General features: G+C 43.7%; 1 protein-coding gene across 2 annotated transcripts in view; it reads left to right on the forward strand.

Annotated features, from left to right (window-relative positions):
• LOC140211779 (threonine--tRNA ligase 1, cytoplasmic-like) overlaps positions 1 to 22,416 on the forward strand; it is a 90,191-nt gene extending 67,775 nt beyond the window's left edge. For both annotated transcript variants that reach the window (XM_072281922.1, XM_072281924.1), the window contains 8 exons: positions 695 to 857; positions 2,008 to 2,145; positions 8,843 to 8,920; positions 9,007 to 9,107; positions 9,754 to 9,858; positions 20,673 to 20,745; positions 20,822 to 20,936; positions 21,884 to 22,416. In XM_072281922.1, the coding sequence (XP_072138023.1) occupies positions 695 to 857; positions 2,008 to 2,145; positions 8,843 to 8,920; positions 9,007 to 9,107; positions 9,754 to 9,858; positions 20,673 to 20,745; positions 20,822 to 20,936; positions 21,884 to 22,032 (922 nt within the window). In that variant the 3' untranslated portion in view covers positions 22,033 to 22,416. The remainder of the gene's footprint in view (positions 1 to 694; positions 858 to 2,007; positions 2,146 to 8,842; positions 8,921 to 9,006; positions 9,108 to 9,753; positions 9,859 to 20,672; positions 20,746 to 20,821; positions 20,937 to 21,883) is intronic.
• Positions 22,417 to 24,170: the final 1,754 nt, after the last annotated feature.

The following is a 24,170-nucleotide window of genomic DNA, read 5'->3' on the forward strand; positions in this document are numbered from 1 at the left end:
AATCACCACAACCATCTTCCTTTGTGTCAGGTATGATTCCAAACAGCTGAGGGTTTTCCCCCTAATTCCCATTGACTCCATTTTAGCTAGGGCACCTTGATGCCATACTCAGTCAAATGCTGCTGTGATGTCAAGGACTCTCACTCTCACCTCACCTCACCTCTGGTATTTAGCTCTTTGGTCCAGGTTAGGACCAAGGAGGTGATGAGGTCAGGAGCTGAGTGGCCTTGACGGACCCAAACTGGACATCCGTAAGCAGGTTATTGCTGAGTAGGTGCTGCATGATAGCACTGCTGATGACCCCTTTCATTGCTTTGCCGATGATTGAGGGTAGGCTGATAGGCCAGTATTTAGTTGGGTTGGACTTGTCCTGTTTCTTGTGTACAGGACATACCTGACCAATTTTCCACATTGCCGGGTCGATGCCGGTGTTATAACTGTACTGGAACAACTTGGTTAGTGGTGTGGCAAGTTCTGGAGCACAAGTCGGGATTTTGTCTGGGCCCATGGCCTTCACAGTGATTGGTTACAAACCAGTCAACTAAATCTCAGTGAAAATAAGAAAAACTGCAAATGGTGAAAATCTGAAATAAGCAGAAAGTGCAGTTTTGGTCAAGCTGCATCTGTGGGAAGAGGCTTCAGATAAATGTTTCTTCATTAGAACACTTTGCTCATCTGCTGTACTCTCTTTCAGCTTGATCTTCAACCATCGCCCACGATCTTGGCGTGAGCTGCCACTTCGCTTAGCTGACTTTGGCGTTCTTCATCGCAATGAGCTATCAGAGACATTGACCGGGCTGACCAGGGTGCGGCGGTTTGAGCAGGACGACGGCCACATCTTTTGCACGGTGGAGCAGGTGGGTGACAAAGTGCTCCTGGGCTTACAGCTCAGCTTGGTCTTGATCAGTGCTACTTCCTCAAACCACGAAGAGAAATCAGCTCAGTTTCTTACACTTAAGGTGCTGACTCTCCCTGGGGCATGGCCCCTAGAGATACTGACTGTTCTGTTGGCCGAACTGATGTGCTCACTGTTAGTCTGTGGCAGCCCTGGCTAAGCTATGGGCCTTTACTCTGTGTAGTCAGAAGAAAGAGGAATATCTGTGACTGGTCTCATGGATCTTTCTGGATTCTGTTCAGGTGCGAGGCTTTTATCCCCGTCCTTTCAGACTGAGAGGATTGTGTGGGTTGCCGTAAGGCAAAGGGAAAGACAATGTCCAGGCGAGGATGACCACAGCAGTGTGTAGTCAACCCAGGCAAGGAGACCTTTGAAGTGACAATGCTGAAGCCACCTGTAGACAGGCTGGGGTGACTGTGGTAGTGTGTCATTAAACCAGTCAAGTGGGGCCTCAAAAGTGAGACCTTCTGTCGAAAGATCTTTGAAGAACATTGCTTTCCTTTACACAACAGGGCATGCCGGAGACTGACAAGATAGGAATATAACTGACGGATGTGAAATACCCAACAACAAAGAGACAATTACTTTACTAACTTCAAAGTGTGATTGGTTGTCATCTTGTAGTCTCGATTGACTTTTAATATCTCTGTTGTGAATGGTGGTTGATCTTGCAAGAAAGAAATTCAAAGAAACACACTTTACCAAATGGTCAATATCCATAGCTGGTAAGCCAATTCTGCATAAAAATAGCAGTTTTCTGTTCAGCACAGTGTGAAATAAAGGATGCTTGAATCGTAAGACTGGCATGTGTCCTAGGTCTGTTTGTTTTATTGTATTATGGAGGACAGTATCATCAGAGCCGAGAGTATTTAAACTGTGACTAGATGATGAATCGCCACGTATAAATTTGCAGTTGAGGACAAAAGATGTGGATTATCTTGAATTGTTGGTGTGTGTGTCTGAAATGTACTTGGGGACTGTTAAACCTGAAGGATTATATCTTCCTGCAGATTAAGGAGGAGATAAAGGGTTGCCTCGACTTCTTGAATTGTTGGCGTGTGTGTCTGGAGTGTACTTGGTGACTGTTAAACCTGAAGGATTATATCTTGCAGATTGAGGAGGAGATACAGGGTTGCCTTGACTTCTTGCATTCGGTGTATGGAGTACTTGGCTTCACTTTCCAGCTGAAACTCTCCACACGGCCAGAGATGTTTCTGGGAGATGTGGACACATGGAATAAAGCAGAAGAGGTGAGTGTTGACTGGGCAGCACGATTATCTGTGGAAGGACAACAACATTGAATAAGAGGCTGCCCTTGGGCCCTCTTACTCATGGACGCAGGAGCCGAGTTCAAGCTAGCTGGAAAGCAAGCATCCCAATCCAGCATTTTTGTTGTCCAATATTTCAAATTAAAGATGAAAGGTTAGCTTTATTTGTCACATGCACATTGAAACACACAGTGAAATGCGTTGTTTATGTCATCGGCCAACCCAAGTGTTGCCACCCACCACACTTCTGGTGCCAATAGAGCATGCCCACAACTCACTGACCAGAACCAGTATGTATTCGGAATGTGGGAGGAAACGGGAACATCCAGAGGAAACCCATGTGGTCATGGGGAGATGGTAGAAACTCTTTGCAGACAGCGGTGGAATTGAACCAGGGTCGCTGGCACTGTAAAGCGTTACACCAACCGCTATGATACTGTGCCATCCATTTGGGGCCATGGTATAAAGGAATGTTCTGGATTGTACTGAATACATCCTGTACAACATCTGGCCTTTTTTATTTCTAACCTTAATGTTATGAGTCACAGTTTTGAGGAGTTTATATTTATTCTGCACTACCTCTTGGGAAAATCCATAGGGAGTTTTTTTTCTGTCTCCAGCCTGCAGTATACCTGCTCTGAGAGTGTTTGATGATAACATCAAGAGATTTCTTCAGAATCCAACCATGCTGTAACAGTCAGGGATCCGACCAATATGCTGGAGGAACTCAGTGGGTCAGGCAGCATCTGGGGATGAGGGAGGGGAAAATAGATCCTTCATCTGGTTCATTCCTCCACCCACAGATGCTGCTGGACCTACTGAGTTGCTCCAGTGTTAGTATTTTCCTCCAGGTTCCAACATTTGTTGTCATGTGTGTTTTTAATCCAAGGTTTATTTTGAAGTCAGGAAAGTGGCACAGAACGTTTTGCTTCATGATCATTTTGTTAAGCTCGAATAGAACAAAGAGAATCAGAAATGTAGAGTTGCAAAAGTCAAGAGGCTATGAAAAAAGAACCGAGAAAGAAGAAAAGATAGCAGGGCAATATGTTCAGCTCTTCTGCATTTTGAATGGAAGAAACATTCCATTCAAATTTGCAGATAAGAGTTATCCGATCAGACAGTCTGTATTCCAATAGATCGAAACCAAGAAGTTTCCAGAATCATGTAAAGAACTGTAACCACCAGGGGACATAGTGAACATATTGTGTATTGACCACAAGACAAAGGAGCAGAATGAGGCCATTTGGCCCATCAAGTATGCTCCGCCATTCAATCATGGCAGATTCTTTATTCCCCTCCTCAACCACGTTCCCTGACCTTCTCCCCATAACCTTTTTCTAATCAAGAACCTGTCAATCTCTGCCTTAAGTTTGCCCAACAACCTGGCCTGCACATTTGTACAATAAATTTTTCAAATTTACCACCCTCAGGCTAAAGAAATTTCTCTGTATCTTTGTTTTAAAAAGATGCCCCTCTGTCCTGAGGCTGTGCCCTCTTGTCCTAGATTCCCCCACCATGGGAAACATTCTTTCCACATCTTACTCTGTCTAAGCCTTTCAACATTTGAAAGGTTTCAATGAGATGCTCCCTCATCCTTCTAAATTTCAGCGAGTACAGACCCAGAGCCATCCTTGTATGATAACCTTTTCATTTCTGGAATCATCCTTGTGAACCTCCTCTAGACCCTCTCCAATGCCAGCCCATCTTTTTTGAGATAAGGAGCCTAAGACTGTTCACAATACTCAAGGTGAGGCCTCACCAGTGCCTTATAAAGCCTCAGCATCACATCCCTGCTCTTGTATTCTAGACCTCTTGAAATGAATATTAACATTGCATTTGCCTTCTTCACCACCAACTCAACCTGCAAGTTAACCTTTAGGGTGTTCTGCATAAGGACTCCCAAATCCTTTTGCATCTCAGATTTTTGGATTTTCTCCACATTTTGGAAATAGTTTGCACATTTATTTCTATGACCAAAGCGCATGACCATGCATTTTCCAACATTGTAATTCATTTGGCACTTTCATGCCCATTCTCCTAATCTGCCACAGTCCTTCTGCAGCCTATCTGTTTCCTCAACACTACCTGCCCCTCCACCAATCTTGGTATCATCTGCCACCTTGGCAACAAAGCCATCTATTCCATCATCTAAATCATTGATATAGACCATAAGACAAGACAAAGGAGCAGAAGTCGGCCATTCGGCCCATCGAGTCTGCTCTGCCATTTTATCATGAGCTGATCCATTCTCCCATTTAGTCCCACTCCCCCGCCTTCTCACCATAACCTTTGATGCCCTGGCTACTCAGATACCTATCAATCTCTGCCTTAAATACACCCAATGACTTGGCCTCCACTGCTGCCCGTGGCAACAAATTCCATAGATTCACCACCCTCTGACTAAAAAAATTCCTTCACATTTCCGTTCTGAATGGGCGCCCTTCAATCCTTTAGTCATGCCCTCTCGTACTAGACTCCCCCATCATGGGAAACAACTTTGCCACATCCACTCTGTCCATGCCTTTCAACGTTTGAAATGTTTCTATGAGGTCTCCACTCATCCTTCTAAACTCCAAGGAATACAGTCCAAGAGCGGACAAACGTTCCTCATATGTTAACCCTCTCATTCCCGGAATCATTCTAATGAATCTTCTCTGTACCCTCTCCAACGTCAGCACATCCTTTCTTAAATAAGGAGACCAAAACTGCCCACAGTACTCCAAGTGAGGTCTCACCAGCGCCTTATGGAGACTCAACATCACATCCCTGCTCCTGTACTCTATTCCTCTGAAAATGAATGCCAACATTGTATTCGCCCTCTTCACTACTGACTCAACCTGGAGGTTAACTTTAAGGGTATCTTGTACGAGGACTCCCAAGTCCCGTTGCATCTCCTCACTTTGAATTCTTTCCCCATTTAAATAATAATATGCCTGTTTATTTTTTCTGCCAAAGTGCATAACCATACACTTCCCAACATTGTACTTCATTTACCACTTCTCTGCCCATTTTTCCAATCTATCCAAGGCTCTCTGCAGACTCTCCATTTCCTCAGCACTACCAGCCCCTCCACCTATCTTTGTATCGTCAGCAAACTTAGCCACAAAGCCATCTATTCCATAATCCAAATCGTTGATGTACAATGTAAAAAGAAGCGGCCCCAACGCGGACCCCTGTGGAACACCACTGGTGACCGGCAGCCAACCAGAATAGGATCCCTTTATTCCCACTCTCTGTTTCCTGCCAATCAGCCAACGCTCTATCCACATATGCAACTTTCCCGTAATTCCATGGGCTCTTATCTTGTTAAGTAGCCTCATGTGTGGCACCTTGTCAAAGGCCTTCTGAAAATCCAAATATACAACATCCACTGCATCTCCCTTGTCTAGCCTACTGGTAATTTCCTCAAAAATTTGTAATAGGTTTGTCAGGCAGGATTTTCCTTTAAGGAATCCATGCTGAGTTCTGCCTATCTTGTCATATGCCTCCAGGTACTCTGTAACCTCATCCTTGACAATCGACTCCAACAACTTCCCAACCACCGATGTCAAGCTAACAGGTCTATAATTTCCTTTTTGCTTCCTTGCCCCCTTCTTAAATAGCAGAGTGACATTTGCAATCTTCCAGTCCTCCGGAACCATGCCAGAATCTATTGACTTTTGAATGATCATCGCTAATGCCTCTGCAATCTCCACAGCTACTTCCTTCAGAACACGTGGGTGCATTCCATCTGGTCTGGGAGATTTATCTTGCTTTAGACTATTCAGCTTCCTGAGTACTTTCTCTGTCGTAATTGTGACTGCGCACACTTCTCTTCCCTGCCACCCTTGAGTGTCCGGTGTACTGCTGATGTCTTCCTCAGTGAAGACTGATGCAAAATATACTGGCAGCCAACCAGAAAAGGATCCTTTTATTCTCTAACTGGACTATAATTTCCTTTCTGCTGCCTTCCTCTTTTCTTAAAGAGTGGAGTGACATTTGCAATTTTCTATTCTTCTGGCACCATGCCAGAGTCTAGTGATTTTTTTTAAAGATCACTACTAATGCCTCCATAATCTCTAGCGCAACCCCTTTCAGAACTCTGGGGTGCAGCTCATCTGGTCTGGGTGACTTATGTACCCTTGGGTCTTTCAACTTTTTGAACATCTCCCTTGTAAACAGTAACTGCACTCACCTCTCTTCCCTCACAAACTACAACATCTGGCACACTGCTAGTGTCTTCTACAGTGAAGACTGATGCAAAATACTCATTTAGTTCATCAGCCATCTCCTTGTCCCCCATCATAATTTCTCCAGCCTCATTTTCTAGTGGTCCTATGTCCACTTTCATCGCTCTTTTCTTTTTCACTTGGAAAAAAACTTCCACTCTCCAGTTTGATGTTGTTTACTAGCTTGCTTCCATATTTCATCTTTTCCCTCCTAATGATTCTTTTTGTTGCTCGCTGTAGGTTTTTAAAAGCTTCCCAATTCTCTATCTAACTGCTAATTTTTGTTTTGCTGTATGTCCTCTCTTTTGCTTTTATATCAGCTTTGACATACCTTGTCAGCTACAGTTGTCCTATTTTGACATTTGAGTATTTCTTCATTTTTGGAATGCATCTACCTTGCATCTTCCTCAGTTTTCCCAGAAACTCACACTGTTTCTGGTCTGCTGTCATCCCTGCCAGCAGCTCCTTCCAATTTACTTTGGCCAAATCCTCTCTCATACCTCTGTAATTTCCTTTACTCCACTGAAATACTGCTGCATTAGACTTTACTTTCTCCCTATCAAATTTCAAGTTGAACTCAAATCATAGTGTGATCACTGCCTCATTAGGGTTCTTTTACCTGAAACTCCCTAATTGCCTCTGGTTTATTACATAACACCCAATCCAGTATAGCTGATCCCCTGGTATGATCAAAGACAAACTACTCTAAAAAGCCATCTCGTAGGCATTCAACAAACTCACTCTCTTGAGATCCATTACCAGCCTAATTTTCCCAATCGACCTGCATGTTGAAATCACCCATGACTATCATAACGTTTCCCTTTTGACACGCCTTTTCTATTTCCCATTGTAAACTGTGATCCACATCCTAGCTTCTTTCGGGAGGCCTGCATATAACTGCCATCAGGGTCCTTTTACCCTGCAGTTTCTTAACTCAACCCACAAGGATTCAACTTCTTCCAATCCTATGTCACGTCTTACAGATTTGATGCCATTCTGTACCAGCAGAGCCACACCATCCTGTCTGCTTACCTTCCTATTCCTCCAATAATCCTGGGTATTGAGCTCCCAGCTACAATCATCACAGTATATTCATGCTATGACCACTAAGGGACTCACTGAACAACTGCACTACATGTTGGGACCACTAGAGGACACACTGAACAACTGCATGTACATACTATGACCACTAGGGGACACACTGAACAGCTGCATTACGTGTTGTGACCACGAGGAGCCAGTCTGAACAACTGCATGTACATACTATGACCACTAGGGGATACACTAAACAGTTATGTTAGGGAAAATTATATAAAATCCAAGCAAGTATAGATGACTAAACTGCACAGAAAATACTTATACTTTATACTTTATTGTCGTCAAACAATTGATACTAGAATGCACAATCATCACAGCGATATTTGATTCTGCATTTCCCGCTCCCTGGATTACAAATGTTAAATATTAAAAATAGTAAAAATCAGTAAATATTAAAAATTTAAGCTATAAATCATAAATAGAAAATAGAAAGATGGAAAGTAAGGTAGTACAAAAAAACCGACAGGCAGGTTTGGGTATTTGGAGGGTACGGCCCAGATCCAGGTCAGGATCCGTTCAGCAGTCTTATCACAATTGGAAAGAAGCTGTTCCCAAATCTGGCCGTACGAGTCTTCAAGCTCCTGAACCTTCTCCCAGAGGGAAGAGGGACGAAAAGTGTGTTGGCTGGGTGGGTCGTGTCCTTGATTGTCCTGGCAGCACTGCTCCAACAGCATGCGGTGTAAAGTGAGTCCAAGGACGGAAGATTGGTTTGTGCGATGTGCTGCGCCGTGTTCACGATCTTCTGCAGCTTCTTCCAGTCTTGGACAGGACAACTTCCATACCAAGTTGTGATGCACCCTAGAAGAATGCTTTCTATGGTGCAACTATAAAAATTAGTGAGGGTTTTAGGGAACAGGCCAAATTTCTTTAGTTTTCTCAGGAAGTAAAGGCGCTGGTGGACCTTCTTGGCAGTGAACTCTGCTTGGTTGGACCAAGTCAGGTCATTTGTGATATTGACCCCAAGGAACTTAAAGCTTTTGACCTGTTCCACTTGCACACTACCGATGTGAATTGGGTCTTGTAGTCCGCTACTCCTTCTGAAGTCAACAACCAATTCCTTCATCTTGCTGATGTTGAGGGATAGGTTATTGTCTTTGCACGATGCCACCAGGTTCTTAATTTCCTCTCTGTACTCAAACTCATCATTACCCAAGATACAGCTGACAATTGTTGTGTCAATAACAATTATACCGTCTAATCCAACATGTTTCACCAGCAAGGAGGTATTTGATTCCTGTCCAGGTTACCTGGAAAGGGTAAATATTGGGTTGCCAGTGAATGAGACCTGGTCTTGAATGAACATAAAAATTATTAATTTCAGTTTTAAAGGTGTTACAGTTAGAGCTGAGCTTGGTTTATTTGCCATGTTTTAGCAGCTGAAATGCAGTTTGGATGCATTTGGAGAACCCTGGAGACTGAGTGCAGAAGACGGAGCCTTCTACGGACCAAAGGTTAGACTGGGGAGTGTGTGTGGTTTCAGAGTATGCTGTCAATCTGAACCTCCCAGAGGCTTTCAAATTCTCTTAATTGACTGCAGATTGATGTTGACCTGAAGGATGCCCTGGGCAGATACCATCAGTGTGCCACCATCCAGTTGGACTTCCAGCTTCCCATTCGCTTTAATTTGACCTACGTTGGGTGAGCACGGTTTCAAGTTGTTGATGGGATCCTGTGTTTCAATATTAAACCTGTTCCTTTCCCTGCATGTAGAGTGCTTGAGTAGTAGGTAAATACATCATCAGGCAGATTGATGATAGGATACACAATCATTTTGAGCTTGCGGGTGAGGGAGTCACTGTCCATTCTGCCCTGCAGGTCACGGTGCACATTGAGACCCACAAGTGCAGATTCCTATGCCACCAGCTTCAGGAACAGTTATTACCACTTAACATCAGGCTCCTGAACCAGGGCGGATAACTTCACTAATCTCGTCTCTGAACTGATTTCACAACCTGCAGGCTCACTTTCAAAGACACTGCATCTCATGTTCTCAAACTTTTTTTTGCACAATTTATCTGCTTTTTTGTTTGTCAGTTTTTGTTTATGCATAGTTTTTTTCATAAATTATGTTGTATTTTATTTTCCTGTAAATGCCTGCTGGAAAATGAATCTCAGGGTAGTGTATGGTGTTAATAAATTTACTTTGACGAGCTTGGGTCTGATGTGTGCTGTGCCAAGGTTGAATAGTTCAGTTGAAGAATGATGAGTTTGCGGGACCAGTAAAACCATGGGTATTGTGGCAGAGTGAAGACTCATCTCTGTATCTGTGTGTTGCTCTCTTCAGCAAGGATGGAGCAGATGACAACTGTCCCGTTATCATCCATCGCGCCGTGCTGGGGTCACTGGAACGCATGGTGGCTATTCTTGCAGAGAACTATGCGGGGAAATGGTAATGTTCCAATACCAAACACTGCAGGGAGAATGAGTTTTCCACAGACACCGTGCCTTGTGTCCTAGGGCCATCTTCACAATGAATTGAATCAGAATCAGGTTTCATATTACTGGCATGTGTTGTGACATTTGTTGTGTTGTGGTCACAATACATAATAACAAAAACAACTATAAATTACAATAGTGTGCGTATATGTATATATATATATATATATATATACACACACACACACACAAAAAACCACACACAAAGTTTTTATGTTTTATTGTTTCACAACGTTGAATCACAGTGGATTTGGCTTTTTTGACACTGATCAACAGAAAAAGACTTTCATGTCGAAGTGAAAACAGATCTCTACAAAGTGATCTAAATTAATTACAAATATAAAACAAAATAATTGATTGCATAAGTATTCACCCCCTTTAATATGACACACCAAATCATCACTGGTGGAGCCAATTGAATTGAATTGACTTTATTACTGACATCTTTTATATACATGAGTAAAAATCTTTACATTATGTCTCCGTCTGAATGTGCAATTTATATTAATTTATAATACAGGTGTTCCCCGCTTTTCGAACGTTCGCTTTACGAAATCTCACTGTTACAAAAGACCTACATTAGTACCCTGATTTAGCTAACAGAAGGTGTTTTCACTGTTACGAAAAAGGCCACACGGGAAAAAAAATCAGCGCGCCGCTCTCCCCCGGATTTGGAACGGCATTCTCACCAGCATTGCTTAAACACGTGCCTGTGAGCAGCCGTTTGCAAGATGAGTACTACGGTATTGGAAAAGCCTGAAAGAGCGCGCAAGGGTGTTACACTTAGCGTAAAACTAGACATAATTAAGCGTTTTGATCGTGGTGAACGAAGTAAGGACAAAGTGAGTTTGGCTTGTGGAAGCTGACGAAGATAATGTTGAAGAGGTTTTGGCATCCCATGACCAAGAACTGATAGATGAAGAGCTGATGCAATTGGAAGAAGAAAGGATAACAATCGAAACCAAATGAGTAATGATAAAGTACGACTTTAATTTTGAAAGGGTACATAGGTTTAGGGGATATTTGCAGGATGGTTTGAGTGCTTACAAAGAACTGTATGATAGAAAAATGCGTGAGGCTCAGCAGTCAAGCAAGCCTTCCACATCAGATGACCTTCGACATCGAGGCGGGCAGTCATAGGAGAAGATGAGCTGCCTGCTCTAATGGAAACAGACGATGAGATGTCACCCCAGTGACCCACCACCCCAACACCCAGGCTGCGGACAGATACCAATTCGCGGAGAATGCAGCGGTAGCCAGGAGACACACAGCACATCATTAAGAAAAAAGCCGAAATAAACATAGAAACATAGAAAATAGGTGCAGGAGTAGGCCATTCGGCCCTTCGAGCCTGCACCGCCATTTATTATGATCATGGCTGATCATCCAACTCAGAACCCCGCCCCAGCCTTCCCTCCATACCCCCTGATCCCCGTAGCCACAAGGGCCATATCTAACTCCCTCTTAAATATAGCCAATGAACTGGCCTCAACTGTTTCCTGTGGCAGAGAATTCCACAGATTCACCACTCTCTGTGTGAAGAACTTTTTCCTAATCTCACTCCTAAAAGGCTTCCCCTTTATCCTCAAACTGTGACCCCTCGTTCTGGACTTCCCCAACATTGGGAACAATCTTCCTGCATCTAGCCTGTCCAATCCCTTTAGGATTTTATACGTTTCAATCAGATCCCCCCTCAATCTTCTAAATTCCAACGAGTACAAGCCCAGTTCATCCAGTCTTTCTTCATATGAAAGTCCTGCCATCCCAGGAATCAATCTGGTGAACCTTCTTTGTACTCCCTCTATGGCAAGGATGTCTTTCCTCAGATTAGGGGACCAAAACTGCACACAATACTCCAGGTATGGTCTCACCAAGGCCTTGTACAATTGCAGTAGTACCTCCCTGCTCCTGTACTCGAATCCTCTCGCTATAAATGCCAGCATACCATTTGCCTTTTTCACCGCCTGCTGTACCTGCATGCCCACTTTCAATGACTGGTGTATAATGACACCCAAGTCTCGTTGCACCTCCCCTTTTCCTAATCGGCCACCATTCAGATAATAATCTGTTTTCCTATTTTTGCCACCAAAGTGGATAACTTCACATTTATCCACATTAAATTGCATCTGCCATGAATTTGCCCACTCACCCAACCTATCCAAGTCACCCTGCATTCTCTTAGCATCCTCCTCACAGCTAACACTGTTGCCCAGCTTCGTGTCATCCACAAACTTGGAGATGCTGCATTTAATTCCCTCATCCAAGTCATTAATATAGATTATAAACAACTGGGGTCCCAGCACTGAGCCTTGCGGTACCCCACTAGTCACTGCCTGCCATTCTGAAAAGGTCCCGTTTATTCCCACTCTTTGCTTCCTGTCTGCTAACCAATTCTCTATCCACATCAATACCTTACCCCCAATACCGTGTGCTTTAAGTTTGCACACTAATCTCCTGTGTGGGACCTTGTCAAAAGCCTTTTGAAAATCCGAATATACCACATCCACTGGTTCTCCCCTATCCACTCTACTAGTTACATCCTCAAAAAATTCTATGAGATTCGTCAGACATGATTTTTCTTTCACAAATCCATGCTGACTTTGTCCGATGATTTCACCGCTTTCCAAATGTGCTGTTATCACATCTTTGATAACTGACTCCAGCAGTTTCCCCACCACCGACGTTAGGCTAACCAGTCTATAATTCCCCGGTTTCTCTCTCCCTCCTTTTTTAAAAAGTGGGGTTACATTAGCCACCCTCCAATCCTCAGGAACTAGTCCAGAATCTAACGAGTTTTGAAAAATTATCACTAATGCATCCACTATTTCTGGGGCTACTTCCTTAAGCACTCTGGGATGCAGCCGGGCAGCACCTAATTAATTAGCTTGTTTATTTCGGCTTTTTTCTTGAAGATGTGCTGTGTGCCTCCTGGCTACCGCTGCATGCTTCGCGGCAATGTATCGGGTCGCTGCCCGGAGGGTGGGGGCCACTGCACTACCCCAACCTCCGACTCAGCCTAACACACCATCATCAGTGTGCTCGATGCTGTCCCAATTCTGGTAAGTGATACTACACTGTACATACATTATTTCTGCTTTATATCGGCTGTGTATTTTTACGTATTATTTGGTATGATTTGGCAGCTTCATAAATTAAAGGTTACTGGAGAGCACTTGCGCCGTGTTTTTGCCAACAGTGCTTGCGTGAGATTTTCGCTACGTAGAACAGTTCAGGCAATGATTGTGGAAAAATATTTCTACTTTATATAAGCTGTGTATTTATCATTATCATTCCTGCTTTAACTGTATGTTACTGTTATTTTAGGTTTTATGTGTTATTTGGCATGATTTGGTAGGTTATTTTTGGGTCTGCGAATGCTCTCAAAATTTTCCCATATAAATAAATGGTAATTGCTTCTTCGCTTTACGACATTCCTGCTTACGAACCATTTCATAGGAACGCTCTACCTTCGGATGGCGGGGGAAATCTGTAAATTATAGGCACAACAGAACAGTCAATGTAGCACAGAAATACAATTGTATCAGCGTGAATTAATCAGTCTGATGGCCTGGTGGAAGAAGCTGTCCCGGAGCCTGTTGGTCCTGGCTTTTATGCTGTGGTACCATTTCCGGATGGTAGCAGCTGGAATCGTTTGTGGTTGGGGTGACTCGGGTCCCCAATGATCCTTCAGGCCCTTTTTACGCACCTGATTTTGAATTGGTTTTCAAAGTCACCTGATTAGTTAAATAGAGATTACCTGTATACAGTCAAGATGTTTCAAATTGATTGTAGTAAAAATACACCTGTATTCGAAGGTCCAACTTCTGGTGAGTCAGTATCCTGGCAAAATCTACACCATGAAGACAAAAGAGCAGTCCAAGCAACTCCGCAAAAAGGTTATTGAAAAGCACCAGTCAGGAGATAGATAGAAGAAAATTTCCAAATCACTTGGAGGACAGTTAAGGCAATCTTCAACAAATGGAGAGAATACGGCACAGCTGTAAATCTGCCTAGAGCAGGCCATCCTCAAAAACTGAGTGACCCTGACGGAAGGGGACTAGTGAAGGAGGCCACCAAGAGAACTATGACAACTCTGGAGGAGTTACAAGCTTCAGTGGCTGAGTTGGTTGAGACTGCACATACAACAATTATTGGCTGGGTGCTTCACAGCTTTATGGGAGAGTGGCAAATAAAAAAGTCAGTGTTGGGGAAAAAAAACACGTGAAATCTTGGCTAGAGTTCGCTAGATGGCACATGGGAGACCCTGAAGATAGCTGGAAGAAGGTTCTATGTTCTAATGAAACCAAAATTGAGCTTTTTGGCTATTAGACTAAATGCTATGTTTGGCATAAGCCAAACAGCGCACATCATCAAAAACACACCATCCCTACTGATGGTGGCTGCATCATGCTGTGAGGATGCTTCACTGCAGCAGGCCCTGGAAGGCTTGTGAAGGTAGAGGGTAAAATGAATGCAGCAAAATACAGGGAGGAAAACCTGATGCCTGCAAGAGAACTGCAACTTGGGAGAAGATTTGTTTTCCAGCAAGACAATGACCCCAAACATAAAACCAAAGCTACACAGGAATAGGTTAAAACAACAAAGTTAATGTCCTGGAGTGGCCAAGTTAGAGTCTAGACCTCAGTACAATTGAAAATTTGAGGCTGAACTTGAAAAGGGCTGTTCACTGACAATCCTCTTGAAGACAGAGCTTGAGCAGTTTTGTAATGAAGAATAGGGAAAAATTGTAGTGTCCAGATGTACAAAGCTAGTAGAGACCTCTCTGATCAGACAAGGCTGTAATTGCTGCCAAGCCTTCTTTTGCACAGTGTCTTTACAAGATGGGTGACCCCAGCCATGATCAGAAATTTTCTGCCTGGCATAACCAAGACTTGTGATGTGCACCAGCTGCTCATACAACCATCCACCACCTGCTGCCATGGCTTCACATGACCCTGTTTGAGGGGCTAAGCAGGTGCACATCTTGCCCAAGTGTGACCTACAGGCTAATCAAGGGAAGGAGCACCTCATACCTCCTTTGGTAGAGACCCCCCTCCCAATATGTATATATGAAAGTCCTGCAAAAACAGAGAGAAAAAGGTGAGATATTGTCTATGGATTCGTTGTCCGTTCAGAAATCTGATGATGATGGAGGAGAAGAAGCTGTTCCTGAAACATTGAATGTATGTCTTCAGATAGCAATGAGAAGATTTTCCTGGCATGTTCATGGTGATGGAGGTCTTTAATGATGGATACAGCCTTTTTGAGCTTGGTTTGAACTCTGGTGAATCAAATGCAGAGCATGCTTCATCATTTTTGTTGCCTTGACAATGGTTCATGCAATGTGACAGGAATGGATCTTGTCCGGGATTGCACCTCTCATCCTGGCTGGAATTCGCAACCGGGTTTGGACAGAAGTAACAAACAGATGATCCATCCTTGCTTACTGTATAGAGGTGCCCAGCTCCCGTCTGCAGCCATTAAGAGGTTTCACTTTGTATTGGGCTCATTTGGCTGATCAGATCTGAGCACAGGAATGCTATTGGGTTAAAGAAGAGTAGATGTTGATAAGGAAATCATCACTGTCAGAGGAGACTCCGTAACAGATGGGCTGTGGGGATGAGACCAGAATTTATCCTCACTCTGTCTGCCTCACAGGCTTTCCCTGTGATTATCACACTCAGCCAAGACTGACCTTTGTCTTCGTGTCATAGAAAAATACAGCATGGATATAAACCCTTCAGCCTAAACAGTCCATGGTGTCCACCCAGCCAGCTAGACACAATTTCATGCACTTGGCCTTCCATTCCCAGGATCATGCTTGTGAACTGACTCTGGACCCACTTCTTCCCTTAAATATGGAGACCAATGTTGCTCACTCTGTTCTGAGCCTGTGCCCTCTGGTCCTCGACTCCTTCACTATAGGAAACCTCCTCTCCACATTCACTCTATCTCGGCCTTTCAAGATTCGATAGGTTTCAATGAGGATTCCCCCGCCCCCCCCCCCATTCATCGAAATTCCCGTGAGTACAGGTACAGGACCATCTAACACTCCTCATAAGTTAACCCTTTCATTCCTGGAATAATCCTCATGCTCCTCCTCTGGGCCATCTTCAATTGCTGAATAGAACATAGAACATAAAAATCTACAGCACATTACAGGCCCTTCGGCCCACAATGTTGTGCCGACCATGAGACCTACTCTAGGAGCTGCCTAGAATTTCCCTACCGCACTATTTTTCTAAGCTCCACGTACCCATTTAAGAGTCTCTTAAAAGACCCCGTTGTATCCACCTCTGGCACTGTTGCTGGCAGCCCATTCCACACACCCACCTCTCTTGAAAAACTTACCTGTGCCATCCTCCCTGTACCTACTTCCAAACACATTAAAAACAATGCCCCCTCATGTTAGCCATTTCAGCTCTGGGATAAAGCCTCTGGCTATCCACACAATCAATGCCTCTCCTCTATCAGGTCACCTCTCCTCCATCGCTCCAAGGTGAAAAAGCCAAATTCACTCAACCTATTCTCATAAGGCATGCTCTCCAATCCAGGCAACATCCTCGTAAATCTCCTTTGCACTCCCACTGTAGTATCTGCATCCTTCCTGTCGTGAGGTGACCAGAACTGAACACAGTACCAAAGTCTTATATAGCCGTAACATTACCCTCATGGATCTTGAACTCAGTCCCACGGTTGATGAAGGCTAAAGGTTGATTTATACTTCTGCGTAGTAGCCTACACAAGTGGCCTATGCCATTGTGAGCATTTATACTTGTGCATTGGTGAGTCTATGTCGCTCTGCAGTTCACCACCAAAACACTAGCTGGCGGTGGGGTTTCTATGCCACTGTGTTGAGTTTCTTCATACGCACAGTATACTCAGAGTCTGGCAATCACCATTCGAGTTTTAGCTTCAGGTGGAAGTCAACAGGCTGTAGCAGCTAGCTACAAACTGGCGTCAAGCACGGGGTCCTCCATAATTTCAAAGGTCTGTAAAGCTTTGTAAGCTTTTGCAGCGCAGGAGGAAATGCGATGCTACCAAGCGGACCAATCACAGTTGTTGCGGTCTGTGTCGCCGCGATGCATAGTAACATTTTTGAGGAGGTGCGCATCAGGCTACGGCGTACCTACGGCGTAGATTTGATGCAGAAGTATAAGTTGGCCTTTACACACCATACACCATGAGTCCTGATGAAGGGTCTCGGCCTGAAACGTCGACTGTACCTCTTCCTGGAGATGCTGCCTGGCCCGCTGCGTTCACCAGCAACTTTGATGTGTGTTGCATGAATTTCCAGCATCTGCAGAATTCCTGTTGTTTACACACCATACGCCTTGTTAACAACATGATTGACAATGCTTGTTGGAGCAGACTGATGAATGTTGCCTGTGTGGATTGTGACTGTACTCTTTTGGCTGAGGTGTATAACCAGTTTATCGGGCTTTCCCCTGCCCTGCCGGCAACCCCCCACCATTCGTTGGTGGAGGAGGAGGGAGGGGAGGAGAGTGGAAGGAGAGGAGGAAGTTGCTGCACTAGATGTCTATGCTCTGCTTCAGATTGTGACTGGTTTCTCTCCAGCTTCCTCCCAAATTATGCAAGGTAGCAGTAGGACAGTGATTCCCAACAGGGGCAGTTAAGTGTCCAGAGTTAGAGGAAATAGAAGTCGTCAGGAGGTGTTCAAGATTCTTTGGCGGGGGGGGGGTCGATAAGCAGCACCCTAACTTGAAGCATGAGACCCGACCAATTGTTTGTACAGCAGGCAGTTCCCAAAAAAAAGGATGAGGCACTGGAATACAGGAAGAGCCATAGCAGGCGGTGAGCACTTGTCGTCACAACGCGTCTGAAACACAGCAATCTCATCCGACCTTCCCAACCAAACAGACATTATTGGGGATGTGTAAATTAGCACTCAGAGTGCCCAACAGTTCCTCCTGACTCACAGCATGGAAAGAGTTCATGCAATTTACAGTTGGTAGGTCAAGTACACTCTCTCAACTTTCTCTACAGGTCTACGGAAAACAGGTCACGCAATGTTACAGCGGAGGCCAGAACCAATCAGTGAACCTGACAACCCCAAGGATTCCTCCTGAGGTGTTCAAAGCGACCTTGGCTTCATATTTGTGGTTAAGAATTGTGTGATTAGTCAATTGCGCTAACTGCAATAGCTTGCCAAACACCAGCTCCATCCTGACTAACACTCAGATTCCAACCTGAATCCTTGCCAGTGTAATTCTTGCTGTTGTGATTGTCTTCATCTTTGCCTCACCATTCCTTGGCATGTCATCTTGCTGTCGCTGTGAACATCCAATAGGCATTCCCAGTTTGTGTTAATTTTTTATTTTAATTTAGCCCCATTAATGGTGGATAAATATGTCAGCGTGGTCTTGATCAGTATGAAGGCAAAGAAGCCTTGAATTCTAATCCTGCTAAGAAATAGAAACTACGGAGAGTGCATCAATACAATGTTTCACAACTGGGGTATGGGTTTATTCCGTTCCCATGTGTCTTATCTGTAATACTGTACTGTCTAACCAAGCCATCAAGGTTGCAGGAACACTTCCGTAAAAGACACCCTGAAGAGGCTACTTACTGTTTTAGAAGATAAACCTTTTCAGAAGATGAAAGAAGCATTTTCAATTTCAAATGCTTTACACACTGGAGTCATTTGCCAAGAAAGCTAAAAATGACCTTGATAGTGGTCTTGTTGCTTCTTATAACATTTCCAAAATGATAGTAAAGTGTGGATAATCTCACACAATTGGTGAAAGATTAACAATAACTGCTGTATCAGAAGTGTCCACCACTGTTCTCAAAATGGATGCCAGTATTTTAAAATCAAATCCTCTGAGTAATAACTCTGTTGCTTGTCATATTGATGAAATGAGTGAAGACATTGAGTGTCAACTGTGCACAGAGCTACAAGACAGAATTTGGGATACAACTGGATGAGTCAACTTCAAGACAACGAGGCATTGCTAATAGCATATGTACGGTTTATCAAAAATGGAAAAGTTAATGAAGAGATTCTCTTTCGTAAAAAGTTAAAAACAATTATCAACGAAGGATCAATCTATGATCTCAAAATGTATAAAAACATTCCGATTAGGAACATAATTTTTTGTGCAACAGATGGAGCACCATATATGACATGTCGCCATGTTGGTTTAGTGGCATTTATGCAAAAAGGAATTCCAAAATATGTTTGCAATCCACTGTGTAATTCATCATCAACGTCCCACAGCCAAAAACCTCAGCCAGCACTTTTTTTTCCAAGCATGACTCTTGAAATATCTTCTATCAACCAAATGAAAGCCCATCTATTAAATAGCAGAATATTTCACCAGTTATTCAAAATTATGATAAAGAGTTTAAACACTTGCTCCTTCACACTGAAGTGCATTGGCTGTGCTGCTGCCTAAGACATATCTTTTTTTCTTTTTGACACTGTGGTTGAACTTTCACTTAAAGTCATCAAGAACTTGGGAAACATGATTAAACTTCTCTGTGGAGATGTGGTATACCTAGCCAATCTGTATGACAAAATGAACATTCTAAAAATGAAACTGCTGGGTGAGAATTTCAATTTAGTCCTGGCAAAAAGTGCAGTGTCCTCTATCATCTGAAAATTGGAAACATATAAGCCAAAAATTGGGAGAAGAATGTTCTCACAGTTTTCCTGCATGGCCAGTATGGTACTCTCTTTCACAGACAGTGATTCGCAAGAGTACTGCTTACACCTGCAGTCACTGAAGGAGGATTTTCAAAATCGATTCAAGGATTTGAACAATCTGGAAATTTCAGACAGGGTAATTAACCCATTTCTTTGCAAGGTGGAAGAACAGGAAGAGAGCTTACAAGAAGAAATTATCAAAATTCAGAATGATGAAGAAGCAAAAATGCTTTTCAAAAATGTCGGCTTTTATGGTACGTGACTATGCTGTCATACAAAGTTTCCTGGTCTTTGGAGAAGAGCCAAACTGCTCTTCATTCCTACCTTGTTGAAAGAGGCTTCAATACAGTGAACCACATACTCATAAAAAACAGAACCTGCTTGAACATTGTTGTGCGTGGGGACTTGTGAGGCTTTTGCTGTAACAGCTTGAACCAGATATTTCAACTCTTGATAAAAACCATGAAGCTCAAGGATCAGATAGATATCAGAGCTTCTGTACAGTGCACAGGTACTGTGTAAGCTAGGTTTAAAGACAAGTAAAAATTTAAAGCAGAATCATTTTTCTCATAATTATAATAAGTACTTTATTGATCCTGAGTGGGAAATTATTTCATAACAGCAGCAACATTTAAAAACACACTCAGCAATGATAATAAATAATAATAATAATAACTATAAGTAATAAAGAATAATACGTATACACAATAATTTACCAGTGTAATAATGCAATAATGTACAAAACAATAAACAGAAACTGTTGTACTATGATGTGTGTTCTCCTGTCGCACAGAGATGAACTGTTGAAAATGGTGGACCTGTTTTTACACCACAAGGGCGCTGGAAAGTATATTGTGCCTAAGAGGGGCATTGGCAACTATGAAGGTGCTTTTGGGGGTGTCGGGCTAAAAAAGGTTGGGAAATACTGCTGCAGGAGAATGTGTGTGGAATGGAATCTATAGCACTACAGCATGGCTACAGGCCCTTCAGCTCATCCAGTCCATGCCGACTACATTATCCATGAAATGCAGTGAGTTGTTAAGGCTGATTTTGTGCAACATGTTTTTAACTGTTTCTGTTTTATTTTTAAACTCTAGGCCATTCTGGCTTTCCCCTCGGCAGGTTATGGTGGTCCCTGCTGGCCCAAGCAGTGAGGAGTATGGCCAGAGGGTAGGCAAAGTGCAATTTCCTCACAGGTCACGTGTGCTACTTGGTACAAACTGCTCCTAACACTTGTCTCTTGTAGGTTTGCCAGGAATTGCTTGAGGCTGGTTTCTTGGCTGACGTGAACCTGGACTCTGGCTCTTTGCTGAGTATGAAGATTCGGAATGCTCAACTTGCTCAGTACAATTTTATCTTTGGTAAATTACTCCACGCTGAGATATCCTGACCTTCACACTTGTTGTCTTTGCTCTGGGAGGTACAGCTCTTTTGGCAGATCTTGTGTTGTACCGAGGATGTGGAGAGATCCCTCCTGGAATAGACGGCTATTGCTAGAATTAATGGTGCACTTTGAACCCAGTTTCACTGGACAGTCTAAAAATTTTGCATTTACTATGGCAGATTAATTTATTCATTTTGGTGCCATCCTGAACTCTCCGGAAAGAGGAATCTCTGAATATTCAGGGTCAAGGGAAGGGAGAAAGAAAGAGGCAACGTGGAGCAGTGGGGCTGGGTGCTGAGGGGCAATGGGGTGGTTAGGTAGAAGAGTGATGGAGCAGAAGGCTGAGAGTCAATGGGGCAGAGGGTGAGAGGCGGAGGATAAGGCAGTAGGCCAAGGGGCAATGAGGACGGGGCAGAGGGCTGAGGGTTGATGGGAATGGGGTCATGGGGCTGCGGGGGAATGGGTCTGGGTGAGCAGGACCCCTCTGTGGGAAGCCATGGAGTACATGGGTCAAGCTGGGGAAGTGACAGAGTGGGGGTGGGAGCTCTGCAGTTCCAGGCTCTGTTTCCTGACCATGAAGATATCAGGGAGCTTGGGTGTGGAAGGTGAGTGTCCCCGGTATGGATATGACAAAGTAAGCAGGTTATCATTGAATTAGACTAGCCAGAGAAAAGCAAGGTCAGGTCAGCAACAAGACTCAATCCAGAAGAGGTAAACTTGGGCTGAGGTTTGTGGAGGCTTTGAATAGTCCTGTCCATCCCAAAGGGGAATAAAGATTTGTGTAGAAGGAACGATTATTTACGATATGCATGGGTGACCCAGTGTCCTACTGCACTCTATTATCTCACTGAAGTTTTTGTTCCACTGTTGGTTAGTTGTACTGAAGACAAGTCAATTTTTATTGCACCTCATGTTTGCCTACAGTGGTTGGAGAGAAGGAGGAAGTGAGTCGCACAGTGACGGTCCACTCAAGAGATGACAAAGTACACGGTGAACACTCCCTAGCTGCAACGTTGGAGAGACTAAGGCAGCTGCAGGAGCAGCAAGTCCTTAGAGCTGAGGAAAAGTTTTAGATTTCCATCTCAATGGTTGCATGCAGCAGAAAACTGAGGCATGAAAAATATAAAACTAAGGATAGTTTGGAAATATTGAAATGAATTGCTAACTGCAAATGCGAGTTTAATACCTGTCTGAAGTGCAAGGTAGCCTCTTCAATAAACGTCTTTAATACCTAAAGTTATAAATTTCCAAGATTGTCATTTCCAGTACATAAGTGTAAAGGAGAATGAAATACTTATCACTCTGGATCCGATGCTGCTAAAAAACTGTATAGTAAAGAACACAAAAATAACAGTAAAAAAACACTAAATATAAGATGGCTTACGTAGATTGATTGCATGTCCATAAAGTGGTGTTTAGGAGGGGATTACAGCTCACTGTATGTATGTTACATGAAGCAAGTAACAATAAAATAAAAAGGAACCACAACAGTAATGTTTGATTTTTGTGCTGATGCTGTGTACCTCCCTGGCAGCTGACTACTTGTGCAAATCTTTCTTCTGATATTTAGTGGATTGCAACATGGGACGGTAAAGCACAAGTGCAGGCCACTTGGCGCATCCTGTCTGTCCTAACCATGATGTCAATCTAATTGATCCCATTTGCCTAAACCAGCTCATGGAGGTGGATGGGGAGAGAATAGAACATAGAATAGTACAGCACAGTACAGGCCCTTCAGTCCACATTGTTGTGCCGACTCTCAAACCCTGCCTCCCATATAACCTCCTCCCCGCACCTTAAATTCCTCCATATACCTGTCTAGTAGTCTTAAATTTCACTAGTGTATCTGCCTCCACCACTGACTCAGGCAGTGCATTCCACGCACCAACCACTCCCTGAGTAAAATAATATCCCCTTGAACTTCCCACCCCTTACCTTATATCGAGCAGTGGTGCCCTGGGGAAGAGGCGGTGGCTATCCACTCTATCTATTCATCTTAATATCTTGTATACCCCTATCATGTCTCCTCTCATCCTCCTTCTCTCCAAAGAGTAAAGCCCTAGCTCCCTTAATCTCTGATCATAATGCATACTCTCTAAACCAGGCAGCATCCTGGTAAATCTCCTCTGTACCCTTTCCAATGTTTCCACATCCTTCCTATAGTGAGGCGACCAGAACTGGACACAGTACTCCAATTGTGGCCTAACCAGAGTTTTACAGAACTGCATCATTGCCTCGTGACTCTTAAACTCTATCCCTCGACTTATGAAAGCTAACACCTCATAAGCTTTCTTAACTACCCTATCTACCTGTGAGACAACTTTCAGGGATCTGTGGACATGTACCCCCAGATTCCTCTGCTCCTCCACACTACCAAGTATCCTGCCATTTACTTTGTACTCTGCCTTGGACTTTGTCCTTCCAAAGTGTACCACCTCACACTTCTCTGTGTTGGACTCCATCTGCCACTTCTCAGCCCACTTCTGCAACCTATCAATGTCTCTCTGCAATCTTTGACAATCCTCTACACTATCTACAACACCACCAACCTTTGTGTCATCTGCAAACTTGCCAACCCACCCCTCTACCCCCACATCCAGGTTGTTAATAAAAATCACGAAAAGTAAGGTCCCAGAACAGATCCTTGTGGGACACCACTAGTCACAACCCTCCAATCCAAATGTACTCTCTCCACCACGACCCTTTGCCTTCTGCAGGCAAGCCAATTCTGAATCCACCTGGCCAAACTTCCCTGTATCTCATGCCTTCTGACTTTCTGAATAAGCCTACCGTGTGGAATCTTGTCAAATGCCTTACTAAAATCCATATAAATCACATCCACTGCACTACCCCCATCTATATGCCTGGTCACCTCCTCAAAGAACTCTATCAGGCTTGTGAGACACAATCTGCCCTTCACAAAGCCATGCTGACTGTCCCTGATCAGACCATGATTCTCTAAATGCCCGTAGATCCTATCTCTAAGAATCTTTTCCAACAGCTTTCCCATCACAGACGTAAGGCTCACTGGTCTATAATTACCCAGACTATCCCTACTACCTTTTTTGAACAAGGGGACAACATTCGCCTCCCTCGAATCCTCCAGTACCATTCCTGTGGACAATGGGGACATAAAGATCCTAGCCGGAGGCTCAGCAATCTCTTCCCCCACTTCATGGAGCAGCCTGGGAAATATTCCATCAGGCCCCAG

The sequence above is a fragment of the Mobula birostris genome, chromosome 18 (genome assembly GCF_030028105.1).
Source record: "Mobula birostris isolate sMobBir1 chromosome 18, sMobBir1.hap1, whole genome shotgun sequence".
Lineage (NCBI taxonomy): Eukaryota > Metazoa > Chordata > Chondrichthyes > Myliobatiformes > Myliobatidae > Mobula > Mobula birostris.